The sequence below is a fragment of the Mesoplodon bidens genome, assembly GCF_964165515.1.
Source record: "Mesoplodon bidens genome assembly, chromosome: 1".
NCBI lineage: Eukaryota > Metazoa > Chordata > Mammalia > Artiodactyla > Ziphiidae > Mesoplodon > Mesoplodon bidens.
In genome coordinates, this window is record NC_138176.1 from 209,403,195 (window position 1) to 209,424,680 (window position 21,486).

General features: G+C 41.2%; 1 protein-coding gene across 4 annotated transcripts in view; it reads left to right on the plus strand.

Annotated features, from left to right (window-relative positions):
• BMPR1B (bone morphogenetic protein receptor type 1B) overlaps positions 1 to 21,486 on the plus strand; it is a 424,295-nt gene that overhangs the window by 396,438 nt on the left and 6,371 nt on the right. For all 4 annotated transcript variants that reach the window (XM_081251050.1, XM_081251051.1, XM_081251053.1 and 1 more), the window contains 2 exons: positions 775 to 1,072; positions 19,196 to 19,371. In XM_081251050.1, coding sequence (XP_081107176.1) covers positions 775 to 1,072; positions 19,196 to 19,371 — 474 coding nt within the window. The remainder of the gene's footprint in view (positions 1 to 774; positions 1,073 to 19,195; positions 19,372 to 21,486) is intronic.

Genomic DNA, 21,486 nt, shown 5'->3' on the forward strand with positions numbered 1-21,486 from the left:
TGTTCAGGGTTTCCTAGCTTTCCTCTCTTTTTCTGTTAGCATCTGCATATTAACTCATCTGTGTAGACCTGTTATGAAATATATAGACATTTTCTTCTTGGCATGAGCCCAAGAACGTCATACGCTTCTAATGGGAGACCTCGCAGGAGGAATGACTAAGGCACTTCTATGAATGAACGGTGGGCTGGAAATGGAACATGTTCAAAAAGTTTTTTCTTCCGGGACAGGAAATGCAAATGCAATACCAGAATTTCTTAAGGCTTCTTAGGGATTTGAAGGAGCACATTTTTGTCTTAAGTGCTGTGAAAAGTTATGGGAATTTTATCTGCAGGGTTTATTTATATCCAGAGTTTATATTGATAATTGATTTCCTTTTTATTTTCTCAAGTTAGAAATGATCTAGCTGGATCATTCAAGTAGAAAGAGTATAAGCTAATCATGGAGTATGTGCCTGTTTTGTAAACAGTGTCTTATGTGTAACTTTAATACCAGGAACTATTTACTGTTAACTTCAAGATCATTTAAATATCAACTGCTGATTAGAAAGGGATCCTGTTTTCAGATACAAACTCTTAGTGTTTCTCCACTCCTACTGTTTTGATGGCCTCTGATTGGTATTAATGATTTAATACTGTCATAGGCACAAGCAGAAAACTGAATGAAATGCCAAACAAAAGACACCTATGACAACGAGTGATAGCTGAAAAAAATAATTATCCTGATAATATTCAGAAAACACATAGCTCCAACCCTTTTTGTCTTTTTTCCTTGTAGGGTTCATTGCTGCAGATATCAAAGGGACGGGGTCCTGGACCCAGTTGTACCTAATCACAGATTATCATGAAAATGGTTCCCTCTATGATTACCTGAAGTCCACCACCCTAGATACTAAATCGATGCTGAAGTTAGCCTATTCTTCTGTCAGTGGCCTATGTCACTTACACACCGAAATCTTTAGTACTCAAGGCAAACCAGCAATTGCCCATCGAGATCTGAAAAGTAAGAACATCCTGGTGAAGAAAAATGGAACTTGCTGTATAGCCGATCTGGGCTTGGCTGTTAAATTTATTAGGTTAGTATCAAATGTGAACAACAAATATACTTTTTATGGTTCTTTTCTATCACTTTTTTTAGATGATACATTTTGTAGCTCAGGGCTTTTAGGGTATTTAGTGGAGGAGAAATTTTATTAATTTTGACTTTTCTGTGGAGGGAAGAAGAAGAAACATTTTCTTTACAACAAATAAACAGTGTTTGGGTCAGTCCTGCTGTTTCTGAGCTCATCAGTGACCTGGCTTCAAGACAGTGTTCACATAGGTTTGAGCTGTCATGAAGCTATTTAGAAAAGAGGTAGCTCATGTCTGGGATTGTGTGGTCAGAATTCTGCATAACATTTGTAAGTAGGAAAAGGTTTCAGGAAAGAGCTCCAGATTATATAGTGATAAAGGTGATTTTTATATGATATAAGAAAGATAACTTGCATAGATATTCTATGAGAAATGTTAAAAACTAATAAGCAACACACTGCCAGTGTTCAGCATTATTTTACACTAGCTTCTGTGGGATGCGGAGGAATGCCCCATGGTTGAAGCTCTATTTTCCTTACCTTTGCTCTATTCATAGCAGCTCCTTTGATCTTGTAGATGATGTAATTAGAAGAAATGGTTCTTCTGCTTTGAAAACAAAACAAAATGAGTTTGCAAACCACAAGGATAGAGGGATCATCATATACCTACCTTTTTAAAATGTCAGTTTAGACTTAGCCTTTATTAAATTGTTGGACCCTCTTATGGCTTTTTTTTCCCCAAACAACTCTGTAGAATATAGAGAAGGGCTCAAAGGAAACGCCATGGCAAAGAATAAAACTCACGAGAAAGGACTAATGGATTGGTATTTTCACCCAGAATTGAAGACTGAGGAGTGATCAAGATAATAGGTCCCAACTATATGAAGGTCTTCACCATTTAGAGGATGGCAAATTGAAGTTCTCAGTCTTTAAAAGCAAAGCAGGAGGAAATGCTTCAGACTGTAGATTTAAGTTAGAAATATGAATTGCCTGCCAATTAAATTAAATTATCTCTCTTCTGAATTATTTTTTCTGACCTTTTTCAAGTCTCCTCTACCAAAAAAATGTCCCATGATGCTTCTCAAATTACCAGCCTTTCTCCTTTCCTCCCTTGTTAAATTTCTCAAGAGTTCCAAAGAGTAATCTACTTTCACAATCTAGTACTTCATGATTTTTTGCAGTTTGCCTTCTGCTCTGTTTTCTCCTGAAGCTCCTTTGCTGAGGGACAACCTTGGTTTTGTCACCAGAAGCCTTTCTTCCTGTCATCCCACTCCCCACAGTACCCATACCTTTCTTCCTCCTGTGTTCCTGATGTAGCTTTATTCCAGGTTCTCCTCCTTTCTCTCTATGGGTTCTGCTCTCTGTCTGTTTCTTGACTATTTTCCCCCTTCTCGATGTCCTGCTGCAGATGCTTTTCCTTCCTAGTTCCCAGTTTCGGTCAATCCATCCTGAAATGTGAGGCGCCTGGCATTTCCTTTGTTCCCTAAGTTTGTGATGTGCTCAGTTGCATGAATTCTGTGTCCATGATATTCTCACTGGAACTGGGCCAGTTTGGGTCCTCCCAACCATTTTTCTAGATTCTGGAGTAAAACATTTTGTAGTTATTTCCGCTTTCCAATTATTTTCTACATGCTGCTGCCAGATTTATTTTCCTGAATCATAATTTTGGACGTCATCATAATTTCATAGTTTCCTATGGCTTTGGGTTAAAATGTAGTTTCTGTTCTGAACACTTTATACTTTCTCACACCTTCAGGTGTTTTTTTTTTTAACATACTTTTATCTTATTCTGAATACCCAACACCCCCTCTTCTATGTCAATAACTACTGCTTATCTTCAGTTTCTTCCTTTGGGACCCCTATTCTTCTTCCCTTACAAGCCTGATTTTCAGTGACTTTTCTTATACCTTCTATGTGACCCTGGCATGCTATCATGACATTTCTCACACTATTGTATGGTCATCATCGGCTGCTTATGTGTCATTCCTAGTGGAGACTAAGTTCCTTGGAGGTAGATACCGTATTTTTCTCAAGTTAACATGCCTTGTGCCTTTCCTTGGTGCCCATTACTTAGGGGTTGCTTCAGAATTTTGTATAAAGGATAAATGAATGATTCCATATGGACTATAGGATGAAGGGAAAAAGCATTTTTTTCGTAGCTCCAGAGATCTAGCGCGCTCTGGATTAAATCTACCTTTCTAGTTTTATAGCGCACAGACTCTCCAATTTGTATGCTTTCTTTTGCAAGACTGAACCTATTTGTGTTTTCTCCATATATACTCCACGTTTGCTACTGCCTTGCTTTTGACTGAACAGCATCTAGCTTGGAATGCCCTTGCTTCTCCACGTAATGTAATCCAGTCTCAGAGTTGCGTTTATGTCACTTTACTCATCCCCCCCAGGTAGGAATAATGACATCATCTATTCTACTCCTGTAGTAATTTCCTGGCCCTTGTCTGCCTGATATTATAATTATTTTAGTACATGCCTCGTCTTGCCCTCCTAGTCCTTGGGCATCTTGTGAGCAGGATCCATGCCACATTAATTAACATATTTCCCATTTGACATGACATAGTGAGTTACCCATTCTAGGTATTCCAGCATTGTTTTAAATCAATACATGTTGGCAATATCAAAGTAATTAAGAGCTCATCTTCTTTATAGACCCAAAAACAAACAAGGAAAGTATCTGTTATATTTCTGAAACTTCCTTCTGCGTAATGTAACAGGAATGAACTAAATGAACTCTCAAATTTCATGCAAACCCTGATTTAGGAAGTGGAAGGAAGTGCTTTAAGAAATAAATCAGGGATTTATTTGGCGTATACTGACTGATTCATCAAGAGAGGAAGGCTATGAGGACACTGCCTCAGATGTATACCTGCACCTGTTGGGTGCACAGACCTCATAGGGCTAAAGAGCAGCTGTGGGACCAGTTGCAATCCTGGGCCTTAGGTTCCTCTACATTAAATGGAGGTTGCATTTGATAATTTGAGGTCTTTTTCCTGTTTTTATTTTATATGTTTCAATAGAACTTTGGTCTTCTCATCTTTTTTTTTTTTTGGCGGTACGCGGGCCTCTCACTGCTGTGGCCTCTCCCGTTGCAGAGCACATGCTCCGGATGCGCAGGCTCAGCGGCCATGGCTCACAGGGCCAGCCGCTCCGCGGCATGTGGGATCTTCCCGGACCGGGGCACGAACCCGTGTCCCCTGCATCGGCAGGCGGACTCTCAACCACTGGGCCACCAGGGAAGCCCTGGTCTTCTCATCTTTTGAGCCTCACCTTTAAACCTTGCTCTGTACGTTTCTTTGGTTTTCAGTCTTTTCCCGACTTCCCTGTTTTGGGGTGTGGTGCATGTGCTCACACACATATTTACAGCATTTTATTATAAGTGGGGTCAAAGCTAACCCAGTGTTGAGTTCTCAGACTTCATATGTGAACTTCCTGTGAGAACTTAATCTTTACCCTGGTCTCTATGTAGTAAGTGTTCTCTCAGGCTTTTAAATCGTTTCTGGGAGGTTCCCAGGGAAGTTGAGAGCCACAGAGAAAGAAGACTGTGCATTAGAAATTTCCTGCTCATTTAATATTTTTTTATGCTGTATTGGTTTCTTCATTCATGCTCTTGTAAATGATGTAAGTGCTGATGCATTTCCTGCCCACAGAGGTTTAATCCGGTGATGCCGTGGCAGACATTACCGTTACCCCAAATCTCTCTTGGGAGGAGAAAACAATAACGTGTGAAATCCCTTGAAGGAACTTACAGAGCTTTTCACTTTTCCCTCTGGAGGCTCAAGCAACCCCTCTGGTACTTCAGTGACAGAATGATATATTTTCTTAGGGGGGAAATAAATTCTGGCTTAGGGCCTCTCAGGTATTACATTTTAAATAGAAAACCTACAATGAAGACTGGGCTGTAACACACATCTCCCAACTGATGATTATTGAATTGTCCAAGTGCAGAGGACAAGAGGCTACTGAATGTCCGCAGTCTTTCCATGTCATTATTTTACCCCTGCTTCTGGTTTGTATACTTAGTGGTTTTTTAAAACAGTGACATGGTTACATCACTGGCCAAAGTCATAGGCCAGGCAGTAGTGGCGGAGTCCGCACTCCCAGTCAGGGTTTCTGCCGCCTTATCTATCTTCTGCTGAAGAGTTTCTATGTCAGGGTTCTGTTGCTAAGAAACCCTGAGATTTCTCAGGATTTAGTCATAGGAGTAATGAGTTCTGTTGCAAATTGCCGTAGACAACTCTCCTCCTTGGTTAACATCTGACCGGGCGGAGCTCAGTTCAGCAAATCAGTTCCATGGCTGTTTGCAAGATGCTTCAGGAAACACAAAGGATGTGCACAGCCCCTTCTTCTGCAGGCTCGTGAGAATATTTCATGCTCTGGGAGGTCATCTTAGTCTCTCTAAGAGATAATTCAGTATTCTCTGTTACGTTTCATGTGTAGTGAATTTCAAACATCAGTTGTGAGCCACAAGCAAACCAATGGCCTCCTTCACGTCTTCTGCCTCCTGCCCCCCTTTTTTTTTTTTTTTTTTTTTTTTTTTTGCGGTACGTGGGCCTCTTACTGTTGTGGCCTCTCCCGTTGCAGAGCACAGGCTCTGGACATGCAGGCTCAGCGGCCATGGCTCACGGGCCCAGCCACTCTGCAGCACGTGGGATCTTCCCAGACCGGGGCACGAACCCGTGTCCCCTGCATCGGCAGGCGGACTCTCAACCACTGCACCACCAGGGAAGCCCCCTCCTGCCCTTTTTTCATTGTTCTTTAAAGTTCAGTTCATATTTTTAAAAAAGCTTTTTTTTATTATTAAAGGTATATGATGTTAGCTTCTCCTCTTTCTCTATTACCTTTTTATCTCCCTTCTCCCTCTCTCCCTTTCTCCTCTGTGTAAGGCATCAACACCATCCAGCAGAAGACCACCCACACGTGCCCAAAGGCTCAGCGAGGTAGAGCCCCCTTGCTGGAGCTAACAGCTCGATTCCCCAGCTGGCCTCTGGCCACAGTGGGCTCTGCCTGTGATCCCATGAAACTCCCCCTTCAGTTGATGGGACGCGGGGAGTGTGCACCGTGCTGACACATGCTGTGGCTTTTTCCTCTACGTAACACTTCTTGCAAGAATTCCTGCTATGGATTTATAATTAGAAGCTTAATTAGCATAAAAAGATTTAATATAAAGCAAGGTTAAGATAGATACTATATTTTAAAATATCCCCTTTATTTCCTGCCACCAAAATAATAATCTTCTTCCTGCCGTTCCTCCAGCACATGATAGCCAAGAGTGTAGGGCACACACTGCTCCGCCGGGTTGTATGGGTGCTCAGATTCATTCTCCGGTCCCCTCAGGATCCTGGTGGGAGGCCCCACTTTCAGCCTTCTGCACCCACAGGAGCTCTTTGATTCTTTCCCTCAGTTACACTAATGCCTGCAGTGCACACGCTGCTGTAGACACCAGTGCTGGACCGAGGGGGGGACACTACAGGCAGCCGCCTGGGTATGAGCAGTAAGTTTTAGACAATAAAACCGATTAACATTATCACCATGTGCAAAGTTCTAAACAGTGTCAGTGACAAAGTGACATCTCCAGTAGCGTGCATTTCTTCTTCTGTCTTCTCCTTAGTATGCCCCTCCCTTGCACCTTCAGAAGAGAAGAGGAAAATCTTAGTTTTGTATCGTTTTCTTTTCTCTCTTTCTCTCTCTCTTTCTGTCTGTCTCTCTCTGTCTCTCTCTCCCTCTCTCTCTCACACACACACACACACACACACACACAGTATCAAAGTCATCTTTGCTTTCCTTCCCCATTTGGAGCCGTTGCCTTAGGATCGCTCACTTACTTGGTGGCCCCAGGTGAGAGGAACCACTCAAAGTGTGCGTCCACGTAGGGGGCCCTTTGTCATCAGTGTGGCCCTCTACCTTCACCACGCTGGCATTTTTTTTTATCCTGCCACTGTCAGTCAAGTGACGTTGGTCAGAAATAGGAACTTGGTTGTCATGCCTCTTTATGGAACCCCAGCTGATGGCACCCTAGGTTTTGAGATTCAAATAAAATTAGGCTTTATTGTCCCTATTCCTCCCTAGTGCAGCAGGGAACTCAGTGTCATTCACAGCACATCTGTGGATCCTAAGGAGCTTGTCTCCCTCTTTGTCACTCCAGCCTGACACCTCTGATACATGTTGTACCTTTTCTACATGATGTAGCTGCTGATTCTTTTCTTCCCCAGACACTGTCAGCTCAAGATTGAACACATCTTTACTGGGGTGTGTCGTAGGGTATTGCATGAAGTTTAGTTATTAAAATTCACACTACCAGAACGTTTTTCCCTTTTTTTTTTTTTCCTACAGGACCTTAGTGTCTTGTCATAACCCTGGGCCTGGGAGAGAACCCCTCTTCTCTCCAGCTGGCTTGCCCCTTACCCCCAACCTCCCAAGTTACCCTCCCTCCCTCCCTCCCTCCTTTCCTTCCTTCCCTCTATTTATTCATTCATTTATTTATTTACATCTTTATTGAAGTATAATTGCTTTACAATGCTGTGTTAGTTTCTGCTTTATAACAAAGTGACTCAGTTATACATATACATATGTCCCTATATCTTCTCCCTCTTGCATCTCCCTCCCTCCCACCCTCCATATCCCACCCCTCTAGGTGGTCACAAAGCACTGAGCTGATCTCCCTGTGCTATGCAACTGCTTCCCACTAGCTATCTGTTTTACATTTGGTAGTGTATATATGTCCATGCCACTCTCTCACTTCGTCCCAGCTTACCCTTCCCCCTCCCCGTGTCCTCAAGTACATTCTCTTACGTCTGCGTATTTATTCCTGTCCTGCCCCTAGGTTCATCAGAACCATATTTTTTTTTGATTCCATATATATGTGTTAGCATGCAGTATTTGTTTTTCTCTTTCTGACTTACTTCACTCTGTAGGACAGACTCTAGGTCCATCCACCTCGCTACAAATAACTCAATTTCGTTTCTTTTTATCACTGAGTAATATTCCATTGTATATATGTGCCACATCTTCTTTATCCATTCATCTGTTGATGGACACTTAGGTTGCTTCCATCTCCTGGCTATTGTAAATAGAGCTGCAGTGAACATTTTGGTACATGACTCTTTTTGATTATGGTTTTCTCTGGGTATATGCCCAGTAGTGGGATTGATGGGTCATATGGTAGTTCTATTTTTAGTTTTTTAAGGAACCTCCATATTCTCCATAGTGGCTGTATCAATTTACATTCCCACCAACAGTGCAAGAGGGTTCCCTTTTCTCCACACCCTCTCCAGCATTTACTGTTTGTAGATTTTTTGATGATGGCCATTCTGACCAGTGTGAGGTGATACCTCATTGTAGTTTTGATTTGCATTTCTCTAATGATTTGTGATGTTGAGCATTCTTTCATGTGTTTGTTGGCAGTCTGTATATCTTCTTTGGAGAAATGTCTATTTAGGTCTTCTGCCCATTTTTGGATTGGGTTGTTTGTTTCTTTGATATTGAGCTGCATGAGCTGCTTGTAAAATTTTGCAGATTAATCCTTTGTCAGTTGCTTCATTTGCAAATATTTTCTTCAATTCTGAGGGTTGTCTTTTTGTCTTGTTTATGTTTTCCTTTGCTGTGCAAAAGCTTTTAAGTTTCATTAGGTCCCATTTGTTTATTTTTGTTTTTATTTCCATTTCTCTAGGAGGTGGGTCAAAAAGGATCTTGCTGTGATTTGTGTCAGGAAGTGTTCTGCCTATGTTTTCCTCTAAGAGTTTTACAGTGTCTGGCCTTACATTTAAGTCTTTAATCCATTTTGAGTTTATTTTTGTGTATGGTGTTAGGAAGTGTTCTAAATACATTCTTTTACATGTAGCTGTCCAGTTTTCCCAGCACCATTTATTGAAGAGGCTGTCTTTTCTCTATTATATATTCTTGCCTCCTTTATCAAAAATAAGGTGACCATATGTGCGTGAGTGTATCTCTGGGCTTTCTGTCCTGTTCCATCGATCTATATTTCTGGTTTTGTGCCAGTACCATACGGTCTTAATTACTGTAGGCTTGTAGTATAGTCTGAAGTCAGGGAGCCTGATTGCTCCAGCTCCGTTTTTCTTTCTCAAGATTGCTTTGGCTCCTCAGGGTCTTTTGTGTTTCCATACAAATTGTGAATTTTTTTGTTCTAGTTCTGTGAAAATTGCCATTGGTAGTTTGATACACATTGCACTGAATCTGTAGATTGCTTTGGGTAGTATAGTCTATTTCACAATGTTGATTCTTCCAACCCAAGAACATGATATATCTCTCCATTTGTTTGTATCATCTTTAATTTCTTTCATCAGTGTCTTACAGTACTCTGCTTACAGGTCTTTTGTCTCCTTAGGTAGGTTTATCCCTAGATATTTTATTCTTTTTGTTGCAGTGGTAAATGGGAGTGTTTCCTTAATTTCTCTTTCATTTTTCATCATTAGTGTATAGGAATGCAAGACATTTCTGTGCATTAATTCTGTATCCTGCTACATAACCAAATTCTTTGATTAGCTCTAGTAGTTTTCTGATAGCTTCTTTAGGATTCTCTATAGTATCATTTCATCTGCAAACAGTGACAGCTTTACTTCTTCTTTTCCAATTTAGATTCCTTTTATTTCTTTTTCTTCTCTGATTGCTGTGGCTAAAAGTTCCAGAACTGTGTTGAATAATAGTGGTGAGAGTGGGCAACCTTGTCTTGTTCCTGATCTTAGTGGAAATGGTTTCACCATTGAGAATGGTGCTGGCTGTGTATTTGTCATATATGGCCTTTAGTATGTTGAGATAAGTTCCCTCTGTGCCTACTTTCAGGAGGGTTTTTATCATAAATGGGTGTTGAATTTTGTCAAAAGCTTTTTCTGCATCTATTGAGATGATCATATAGTTTTTCTCCTTCAATTTGTTAATATGGTGTATCACATTGATTGATTTGCATATATTGAAGAATCCTTGCATTCCTGAGTTAAACCCCACTTGATCATGGTGTATGATCCTTTTAATGTGCTGTTGGATTCTGTTTGCTAGTATTTAGTTGAGGATTTTTGCATCTATGTTCATAGTGATATTGGCGTGTAGTTTTCTTTTTTTGTGACATCTTTGGTTTTGCTATCAGGGTGATGGTGGCCTTGTTGAAGGAGTTTGGAAGTGTTCCTCCCTTTGCTATATTTTGGAAGAGGTTGAGAAGAATAGGTGTTAATGCTTCTCTAAATGTTTGATAGAATTTGACTGTGAAGCCATCTGGTCCTAGGTTTTTGTTTGTTGAAAGATTTTTAATCACAGTCTCAATTTCATTTCTTGTGGTTGGTCTATTTATATTTTCTATTTCTTCCTCCTTCAGTCTTGGAAGGTTATGCTTTTGTAAGAATTTGTCCATTTCTTCCAGGTTGTCCATTTTATTGGTATATAGTTGCTTGTAGTAATTTCTCATGATCCTTTGTATTTCTGCAGTGTCGGTTGTTTCTTCTCCTTTTTCATTTCTAATTCTATTGATTTGAGTCTTCTCCCTTTTTTTTCTTGATGAGTCTGGCTAATGGTTTATCAATTTTGTTTATCTTCTCAAAGAAGCAGCTCTTAGTTTTATTGATCTTTGCTATCGTTTCCTTCATTTCTTTTTCATTTATTTCTGATCTGATCTTTATGATTTCTTTCCTTCTGCTAACTTTGGAGGTTTTTTGTTCTTCTTTCTCTAATGGCTTTAGGTGTAAGGTTAGGTTGTTTATTTGAGATGTTTCTTGTTTCTTGAGGTAGGATTGTATTGCTATAAACTTCCCTCTTAGAACTGCTTTTGCTGCATCCCATAGGTTTGGGGTCATTGTGTTTTCATTGTCATTTGTTTCTAGGTATTTTTTGAATTCCTCTTTGATTTCTTCAGTGATCTCTTTGTTATTAAGTAGTGTATTGTTTAGTCTCCATGTGTTTGTATCTTTTACAGATTTTTCCCTGTAATTGATATATCTAGCCTCATAGAGTTGTGGTTGGAAAAGATACTTGATACAATTTCAATTTTCTTAAATTTACTGAGGCTTGATTTGTGACCCAAGGTATTATCTATCCTGGAGAATGTTCCATGAGCACTTGAGAAGAAAGTATTCTGTTGTTTATGGATAGAATGTCCTATAAATATAAATTAAGTGCATCTTGCTTAATGTGTCATTTAAAGCTTGTGTCTCCTTATTTATTTTCAGTTTGGATGATCTGTCCATTGGTGAAAGTGGGGTGTTAAAGTCCCCTTCTACGATTGTGTTACTGTTGATTTCCTCTTTTATGGCTGTTAGCATTTGCCTTATGTATTGAGGTGCTCCTATGTTGGGTGCATAAATATTTACAATTTTTATATCTTCTTCTTGGATTGATCCCTTGATCCTTATGTAGTGTCCTTCTTTGTCTCTTGTAATACTCTTTGTTTTAAAGTCTATTTTGTGTGATAAGAGAATTGCTACTTCAGCTTTCTTTTTTTTTTTTTTTTTTTTCCGATACGTGGGCCTCCCACCACTGCGGCCCCTCCCACTCCGGAGCACAGGCTCTGGACGCACAGGCTCAGCGGCTGTGGCCCACGGGCCCAGCCGCTCCGTGGCATGAGGGATCCTCCCAGACCAGGGCATGTACCTGCATCACCCACATCGGCAGGCGGACCCCCAACCACTGCCCCACCAGGGAAGCCCCAGCTTTCTTTTGATTTCCATTTGCACGGAATATCTTTTTCCATCCCCTCACTTTCAGTCTGTATGTGTCCCTAGGTCTGAAGTGGGTCTCTTGTAGGCAGCATATATACAGGTCTCATTGTTGTATCCATTCAGCCAGTCTATTTCTTTTGGTTGGAGCATTTAATCCATTTACATTTAAGGTAATTGTCTATATGTATTTTCCTATTACCATATTCTTAATTGTTTTGGTTTGTTATTGTAGGTCTTTTCCTTCTCTTCTGTTTCCTGCCTAGAGACGTTCCTTTAGCATTTGTTGTAAAGCTGGTTTGGTGGTGGTGAATCCTCTTAGCTTTTGTTTGTCTGTAAAGGTTTAATTTCTCCATCGAATCTGAATGAGATCCTTGCTGGGTAGAGTAATCTTGGTTGTAGGTTTTTCCCTTTCATCACTTTAAATATGTCCTGCCACTCCCTTCTGGCTTGCAGAGTTTCTGCTGAAAGATCAGCTTTTAACCTTATGGGGATTCCCTTGTATATTATTTGTTGTTTTTCGCTTGCTGATTTTAATACTTTTTCTTTGTATTTAATTTTTGATAGTTTAATTAATATGTGTCTTGGCATGTTTCTCCTTGGATTTATCCTGTATGGGAGTCTCTGTGCTTCCTGGACTTGATTAACTATTTCCTTTCCCATATTAGGGAAGTTTTGAACTGTAATCTCTTCAAATATTTTCTCAGTCCCTTTCTTTTTCTCTTCTTCATTTGGGACCCCTGTAATTCGAATGTTGGTGCATTTAATGTTGTCTCAGAGGTCTCTGAGACTGTCTTCAATTCTTTGCATTCTTTTTTCTTTATTCTGCTCTGCAGTAGTTATTTCCACTATTTTATCTTCCAGGTCTCTTATCGGTTCTTTTCTGCTATTGATTCTTTCTAGAGAATTTTTAATTTAATTTATTGTGTTGTTCATCATTGTTTGCTTGCTCTTCAGTTCTTCTAGGTCCTTGTTAAATGTTTCTTGTATTTTCTGCATTCTATTTCCAAGATTTTGGATCATCTTTACTGACATTACTCTGAATTCTTTTTCAGGTAGACTGCCTGTTTCCTCTTCATTTGTTTGGTCTGGTAGGTTTTTACCTTGCTCCTTCATCTGCTGTGTGTTTCTCTGTCTTCTCATTTTGCTTAACTTACTGTGTTTGGGGTCTCGTTTTTGCAGGCTGCAGGTTCGTAGTTCCTGTTGTTTTTGGTGTCTGCCCCCAGTTGCTAAGGTTGGTTCAGTGGGCTGTATAGGCTTCCTGGTGGATGTGAGTAGTGCCTCTGTTCTGCTGGATGAGGCTGGATCTTGTCTTTCTGATGGGCAGGACCACATCCGGTTGTGTGTTTTGGGGTGCCTGTGACCTTATTATGATTTTATGCAGCCTCTCTGCTAATGGGTGGGTTTGTGTTCCTGTCTTGCTAGTTGTTTGGCATGGGGTGTCCAGCACTGGAGCTTGCTGGTCTTTGAGTGGAGCTGGGTCTTAGCACTGAGATGGAGATCTCTGGGAGAGCTCTCACTGTTTGATATTATGTGGAGCTGGGAGGTCTCTGGTGGACCAGTGTCCTGAACTCGGGTCTCCCACCTCAGAGGCACAGGCCTGACACCCAGTCAGAGCACCAAGACCCTGTCAGACATATGGCTCAGAAGAAAAGGGAGAAAAAAAGTAGAAAGGAAGAAAGAAAGAAAGGAAGGAAGGAAGAAGGGAAAGAAAGAAAGAAAGGAAGGAAGGAAGGAAGAAAAAGAAAGAAAAAATAAAGTTATTAAAATTAAAAATAATTAAAAATTAAAAAAATTAGAAAGTAATAAAAAAATAAAGAGCAACCAAACCAAAAAACAAATCCATCTATGATAATAAGCACTAAAAACTATACTAAAAAAAGAAAGCGAATAGACAGAACCCTAGGACAAATGGTAAAAACAAAGCTATACAGACAAAATCACACACAGAAGCATACACATACACACTCACAAAAAGAGAAACAGGAAAAAAAAAATATCGTTGCTTCCTGAGTTCACTGCCTCAATTTGGGGTGATTCGTTGTCTATTCAGTTATTCCACAAATGCAGGGTACATCAGGTTGACTGTGGAGATTTAATCCACTGCTCCTGAGGCTGCTGGGAGAGATTTCCTTTTCTCTTCTTTGTTCACACAGCTCCCAGGGCTCAGCTTTGGATTTGGACCCGCCTCTGCGTGTAGGTCGCCTGAGGGTGTCTGTTCTGCGCTCAGACAGGACGGGGTTAAAGGAGCAGCTGATTCGGGGGCTCTGGCTCACTCAGGCCGAGGGGAGGGAGGGGTACGTCTGCGGGGCGAGCCTGCGACGGCAGAGGCCAGCGTGACGTGGCACCAGCCTGAGGCGTGCCGTGCGTTCTCCCGGGGAAGTTGTCCCGGGATCCCTGGACCCTGGCAGTGGCGGGCTGCACAGGCTCCCCGGAAGGGAGGTGTGGAGAGTGACCTGTGCTCGCACACAGGCTTCTTAGTGGCGCAGCAGCAGCCTTAGCGTCTCATGCCTGTCTCTGGGGTCCGCGCGTTTAGCCGCGGCTCGCGCCCGTCTGTGGAGCTCCTTTAAGCGGCGCTCTGAATCCCCTCTCCTCGCACACCAGGAAACAAAGAGGGAAGAAAAAGTCTCTTGCCTCTTCGGCAGGTCCAGACTTTTTCCCCGACTCCCTCCCGCCTAGCCGTGGCGCACTAACCCCCTGCAGGCTCTGTTCACGCCGCCAACCCCAGTCCTCTCCCTGCGCTCCGACCGAAGCCGAGCCTCAGCTCCCAGCCCCGCCCGCCCCGGCGGGTGAGCAGACAAGCCTCTCGGGCTGGTGAGTGCCGGTCGGCACTGATCCTCTGTGCGGGAATCTCTCCGCTTTGCCCTCTGCACCCCTGTGGCTGTGCTCTCCCATGCGGCTCCGAAGCTCCCCCGCTCCGCCACCCACAGTCTCTGCCCGCGAAGGGGCTTCCTAGTGTGTGGGAACCTTTCCTCCTTCACGGCTCCCTCTCACTGGTGCAGGTCCCGTCCCTATCCTTTTGTCTCTGTTTATTCTTTTTTCTTTTGTCCTACCCAGGTACGTGGGGAGTTTCTTGCCTTTTGGGGGGTCTGAGGTCTTCTGCCAGCGTTCAGTAGCTTCTGTAGGAGTTGTTCCACGTGTAGCTGTATTTCTGGTGTATCTGTGGGGAGGAAGGTGATCTCCGCGTCTTACTCTTCTGCCATCTTGAAGGTCTCTGACTGTTCATCTCTTACTCAGAAAATTTTAGGTATTTTTATTTTATCCTGTCCCAGCCCTGCTGTCTTTAAAGTTCATAAGAAAAGTACCCATTAAAGTATGATTCTAGTGCAAGGTTTTTTCCTGGAGAGGAATTTACTTGACATCCCTTAACTTATTTTATTCAAATTTTACTTTATTTTCTTCCAGTTCCACTTAAATCTGTATCTTAGTGGTACTCACATTAACAGGGACAAAAGCCTTGCTAGATCTAGTAGAAGTATTAGTTGTAAAAATATGATTGGGTAACAGTGACCCTGTAATTCTCTAAACCCAGTTCTTTAATCGTGACCCTTTTGTGCAAATATTTCCATCCCTTCTCTATGGGAAGGGAGAAGTGAGATTGTGTTTCCTCTAAAGTGAGTTCAGCACCCACATTTTGATGGTAGAAATGTATCTTTTCTGTACTTTTGTCCAGTTTATTTAGAGGACTTTTGATCTTCAGAGCCTTGTGCCTCTAACCTGTGCCTTAATCCTTGACATGTATACTTTTCTTGGTCCTCATCCTGCTGAGTTCTTTTTATTTATAATATATTTTAAACATACAGAAAATATTAAAAATAATGAGTCACTCGTAATAATTTAAGAATGATATTAACGATTTGCCTTATTTTTGTCCGGTCTTTAAAAAAAAAAAAAAAGAAGGGGCTTCCCTGGTGGCTCCGTGGTTGAGAGTCCGCCTGCCGATGCAGGGGACACGGGTTTGTGCCCCGGTCTGGGAGGATCCCCCATGCCGTGGAGCAGCTGGGCCCGTGGGCCATGGCTGCTGAGCCTGCGCATCCAGAGCCTAAAAAAAAAAAAAAAAAAGAAAAAGAAATCCAGTGTTAAAGAACCCTTTTGTATTCTCCTCCCTGTTTTATCCTCCCTTTTCCTCCCAGAAGTGACCAGTATCCTGGTTGGCATTTATATTTCCTGTACGTGATTTGACAATTCACACACATATGTGTGCGTGTAGCCACTGCAGCACATGGAGCTATGTTGTGGGTTTGGAGTTCTTTTCCGACTCTGCCCCCCCTTGTGCTCTATCCATCTTTTCTTGCCAACATCAGCTCTCAGCCCTCCCGGCCTCCATGGAAAAGGAAGGCAAGGAAAGCTGAAGGCACCCTGGCCTTTTCTTCTTCCTTCCTTCTGCTTGGCCCTTTCCTTCAGTGACTCCGTACCTCGCCTTAAGGCTCTGCGCTGTCTGACTCTCCGTCTCTTTTTCTTCTTTTGCTCTTGCTGCCCGAGTGTTAAATCACTCTAATTTCTCTTTTTTGGTCTTGAAGATTAATACAAGTGCCATTTTTCTCTGCCCTTATTTGAAGACAGGTAAGATGATGTGACTGTCGACCTGGGAGAGATACAGTCTAATCACTTTCAAGTAGGGAAGCCCTCCCGAGGGAAGAAGGGAGAGAGCTGGGTGTCTTGGAGGATCTGATACTTTGTGATGTCACATGGGAATTACCTACAATTAGTATGTTTGTTCTTTACATATAGTGCTAAAGGCATGTGCCATTGGGTTAATGTCACCTGTTACAAAATTAATTTGCTTAACAAAATTCAGTTTATCTTCCTATATACCTGTAATGTGTCCTTTTATGGTCTACAGAGATTTTTACATATCTCTTTAAATCACCCACAGTGAAGCTTACTATAAAAAGGCCTTTTCCTTCTTTCATTTAAAGTATATCCTTTATCTGCCGTGTGCGAGGCACACTGTGAATGGAGACGAAGCGGGCTGTGCTCTTCAGGGAAATAGCAAATGATTATGACAGTTATTCAGAGCTCAGAGGAGTTTACTGTCTTAGGGTGGAAGATGGATATTTATTGAGATACTACAAGGGAGAATATTTATTCAGATTCTTCTAGGGGAAGATATTTACTCAGGTACTCCCAGGGGAGATGTTTATTCAGATACTAGTGGGGAAACCCCTAGGATGGGGAGGGGAAGGTTGAAGAGGCACAGCAGTGCTGAGCACACGTGGCCTGTGTAAGGGACTGGTTTTGGGGGCCTTTGATGGGCAAGCAACATCCTTGACTATATGTTTTTTCAGTGTTTGAGGGAATGAGAGTTTAGAGAACTATGTATAGTCTGCCCGTCACAAATCTTAATTCCGTTATCATCGAATACCAATTACCTCTTAGTTTTCCAATAGATGTCTCCATGTCACAAATTCCATCAGCCCTTCCTGGCCTCCCGAATCAAAATAAAACATTAAGGACCTACTTGTAAGAATGGAAAGGAATTGCCTAAAATTTTTATCACCTGCGGTCAGAGTATGTCTTTGGCTTAAATGTGCTCCTGTAGGGCCCATGCTAGGACTGTTCTTGGTTTCCTTTCCCAGGACATGTTCTGGAATGTAATTTAGGTCCCTTACCATCTTCTTTCCATCTGCAAACCCCCATGTTCGTTTCTCTGCATAGAACCCAGAATCCTCTATCCAATCCCAGCACTGTCTTTCTCTAATGATTCAAAATGATAAATTATAACACACACAGATAACATATGAATGAAATATCCACCGTGTGTTCACATGAGAGGTGTCAGTGGGTAGAAGAGGAGAGAAATTGCTTTATACTTGAAGATGGAGCCTTTGTGGCATCTTTTAAATCTAATGGCTATCATTAAGCCTCTTCTCTGCTCAGCGTTCCTTCCTTACTCTGTACTATTTAGGTACACAGGTGACATTTTTCTGTTGTATCCTGCTGGTAAATACTATGATTCACGTTTTAAACTCTTTCTAGTCTTAGAAAAGAGCCCAGAGCACTAAGGCCTACATTTACAGATGTAAGGAGTACCAGCTCGTTAGTTATTTTTCATTTTAAAAAATTTCCACTTTAACTTTTATTTTAGGAAAAGAGGCTCCTTCAGACTTGTTGCTTTTAGAAGATCCCAAGGGGCCTAATGAGTATCCTAGTGACACGTCTGATGAAATAGCTTTAGCTTAAGGATTTTAGCTGGAAGTGAATTTTAAACAGTCGTAAGAATGAAGCTTTATATTTTTAAGTGTTAGTAAATGTAAACAGTGTTGAGATATACAGAGTTTTAGAAGACAGAGATTGAGGCGATAAGATCAGGCCCAGAGGTTTTTTCCCAAAAGCCACTAGTGTTTTGCTAAGTTTGCAGTTGTCTGTGACACAGCATGATAAATGTGATATTTGACTTATGCAACTGTTTTCCACGTTGAGGAAAAAGAGCATATACATGCTTGAGAGTCAGTGGAGTGTGATGAAAAGAAAAAGAAAAACTCTTTCTTGAGAATCAGGAGAGAGGAAGGTTTATCCAAGATTTTCCACAAATTTCAGTTTAATTGTGAGTTTTTGTACAAGACCTTTTCTGTCTCGTAGTTTCGTCATCCGTCTAAATGGGGGCTCATCGCTCCTCAGTCCCAGTAATTTCTATTGAGCTGTGGGACTTGTTAGACTTGTGATGTGTGCTCGGTGCTGCACTGGCAGCGATGTTACACGTATCCTCTCATTTAATGGTCAGCCTCTCAAGTCATCATAGTTCAGCAGCTTTGCAACATGGGTTCATAGCTCCGGCTCCAGCTTGCTGTACTGAGGCCATGGTTCCCATGTGCCAGCCTCTAGATTGGTGTTCTTCCATCAGGAATTTCTTCCCCATCTATGGGGAATAATAATGAATGGATCATGTTGTGAAATTTTCCTAAAGCTAAAGATATTATATTCAATTATTTCCTTTTGTCATTAAAAATACATGTTATTCAGTTTATGAGATAATAGTGATAGTAGAAAGCTATTTTATAGGTCTCTGCTTATCAAAGTAAAACATATGCAAATTTTTGTTGGTCCTCTCCTCCCGTCCCTTTTTACTTGTTTGTAGCTATAAAAGCCTCCCAACACTTGGCTTAAGAAATACTGTCTCAAACCAAATTGGCATGTGCACCTGCCAATTTTAAGAGCAAAGCTACTAAAATATGAAGGGAAGGATGATATTTTTTAGATATTTGGCAATAATTTAGAGCTTACATTTGATCTAGTGGCAATGCTATCCTATATTTGGCAGCTTCATTCTGATTGAATATCATCTACATTGGGTTTTTACCTGTGAATATTTAACTTTTGGCAAGAAATATTTTTTAAGGAACCCTGAAAGGATATCCTTTCCCACCTTTCACTAAAGCCCCGGGTCAGGAATCACCTTGACTTGTCATTTGTTGGTCCTCTTCAGTGCTGATAGTGCTTTGCTTTACTTTTTCCTTAGTGATACGAATGAAGTTGACATACCACCCAACACTCGAGTTGGCACCAAACGCTATATGCCTCCAGAAGTGTTGGATGAGAGCTTGAATAGAAATCACTTTCAGTCTTACATCATGGCGGACATGTACAGTTTTGGACTCATCCTGTGGGAGGTTGCTAGGAGATGTGTATCAGGAGGTAAGTGACAGTGATACTGTTGGAGCTACTATAAATCCTTTCTTTCTGATCAGAAATCAGAGTTATCTTGTTTACAGAATCAGGTTTGATTTGATTTTCCCCTTTATTTCTGTTGATGCACTCACAGTCCTCCCAGGAAACGATATTTAACCTCTTAGAATGATCTTTGACTGCCTCCTTCCCTTTGCCTGCTACTGATGAGTCTCTTCCAGAGTTCCCTCTTGCCTTTTCAGAGATCACCCCCTTCCACCATATGTGTTTTCTCCTTTCTCTCTTGAGCTCTTCCTCCAGCAGTTGCTCCATCAAGTCAGACCCCCCTCTCCTGCCCCTTCCAGCTTCTTCCTACCAACCTCCTGGCTCCACCCCCAACATCAGTGACGCTTTCCCTGTGGCTTCCTGTGCACAGATGAGGGGAGACACAGAAGTGTAGGGCGGGGCACCCATTGTGGAACCCCTCTACTTCTTGACTTTCTGTAATACTTCCTCAAAAAGCAGTTTGAAAACATCAGTTTGTATCAAAAGGAAGTTAAAGCATAAGAATATCATTATTGTTCATGATAACTTTTCTACAAACGTAAGGATTCCCTAGTAAGACTAAGAAGACATTCTTAAATATTCAGAGGTAATATTGTTGCTTGTAGTATTTTGCTTACTGCTGCATAATCTGTTTTTGAGTAGGTGAGGGGCTGAGTTGCAGGCTCTTCAGTATCAAGCGCCCTGTTTATGCCTCTACTCATGGTTGTGCTCGTTCAGAAACCTTGACACTGCTGCCTTTCCTCATGATGGCTAGTTCCTCCTGTTCTCAAAAACTTGAGCTTGTCCAAGAGTGTGAAAGTGCAGCATGCACTTAACTAGCAGGGGAATTCTTTTTCTTGGACCTGCCCTTTATTATTTGTGAACCTTTGACAGGTTACTAAATTTTTTCTTTGTTTCAGTTATTTTATTGTCAGAAAGAGGTGAATTATTGTATCTACCTCAGATGGTTGTGAGGTTTCAATGATTGTAGAAAGAATTAAAACTGCCTGGCGTATAACTAGCACTCAATACATGTTAGCTATTATTTTGAATTGTCATTTTGGTTGGTAGAGACTTAACTTATATTTAGAGTAATATTTAAATATGAAGGAGAAACAGTAAATCAACAGGCATTCACATTTTTGTAGAAAGATCATCTTCAATGATGTCGTGCCTTCTAATCACTCTGGGAATTCTGTGCCTCTTATGCACATTTTAAAATAGAACACATTCCCTCTAAAGTAAGAGAAGTCTTTAGTCCAAAAGGAAAGTTAACGTATGTAGGAAAATTTTCCTAACTAGATATTCTATAAATCTCCCATCATAATTATGATCTCATGCTCTATTAAGAATAAATGAGCCTATTTTTGAATAATATGCCTACACTTATTTTATTGACAGGTTTATAGAAGTTAAAGGAGTAGTAAAGTACAAAATTACTTTTCTAATTATGTTTTCCTAAACATCTAAAGCGAATAGGGCTACAGGAAGCCTATATTTGAAAACCTGAGGAGGACCGGAATAAAGAAGAAATGATTCTCTGCTTTAAAAAAAAGCCAGCCTTATGTAAACAGCAGGATATTAATTGCCTTGCTAGGGCTGTCTTTGCCTGTGGAGGTTCAAGAGGTACTAAACAGTTCCCTTCTCTCTGTATGAGATTGATGTAGATTTGTCAGAGATTCCCAGCTCCACCTCATACCAACTGTATGGCCTTGGGCAAGTTACTTAATCCTTCAAAGCCAACTTTCCTCATCTGTAGAGTGTGTATAATAATGCTATCTCATAAATGTGTTTGTGAGAATTTAATAAGATAAATTATATAACATACCTACCTCCATGCCTGGTAGATAGTAGACTCGCAATAAATGAGTTTCTTTTCTCTTCCAGGGAGGCAAAGCACACAAATTCTATTCTCTAACACTTTCCTTTATGAAGATATTGCAAGTCTGGGGGCTCATCTTTCTAGTCCAGGTACTTTTGGGTGAAGTAGACACATTCAGCTGTAGGCCTTTCAAACTTTGGAGGCAAAAGAAAGTTTTGAAGTTTCAAACACAAAGGCAGCAGACATGGAAAATTTTGATAACTTAATTGCATGGTAAG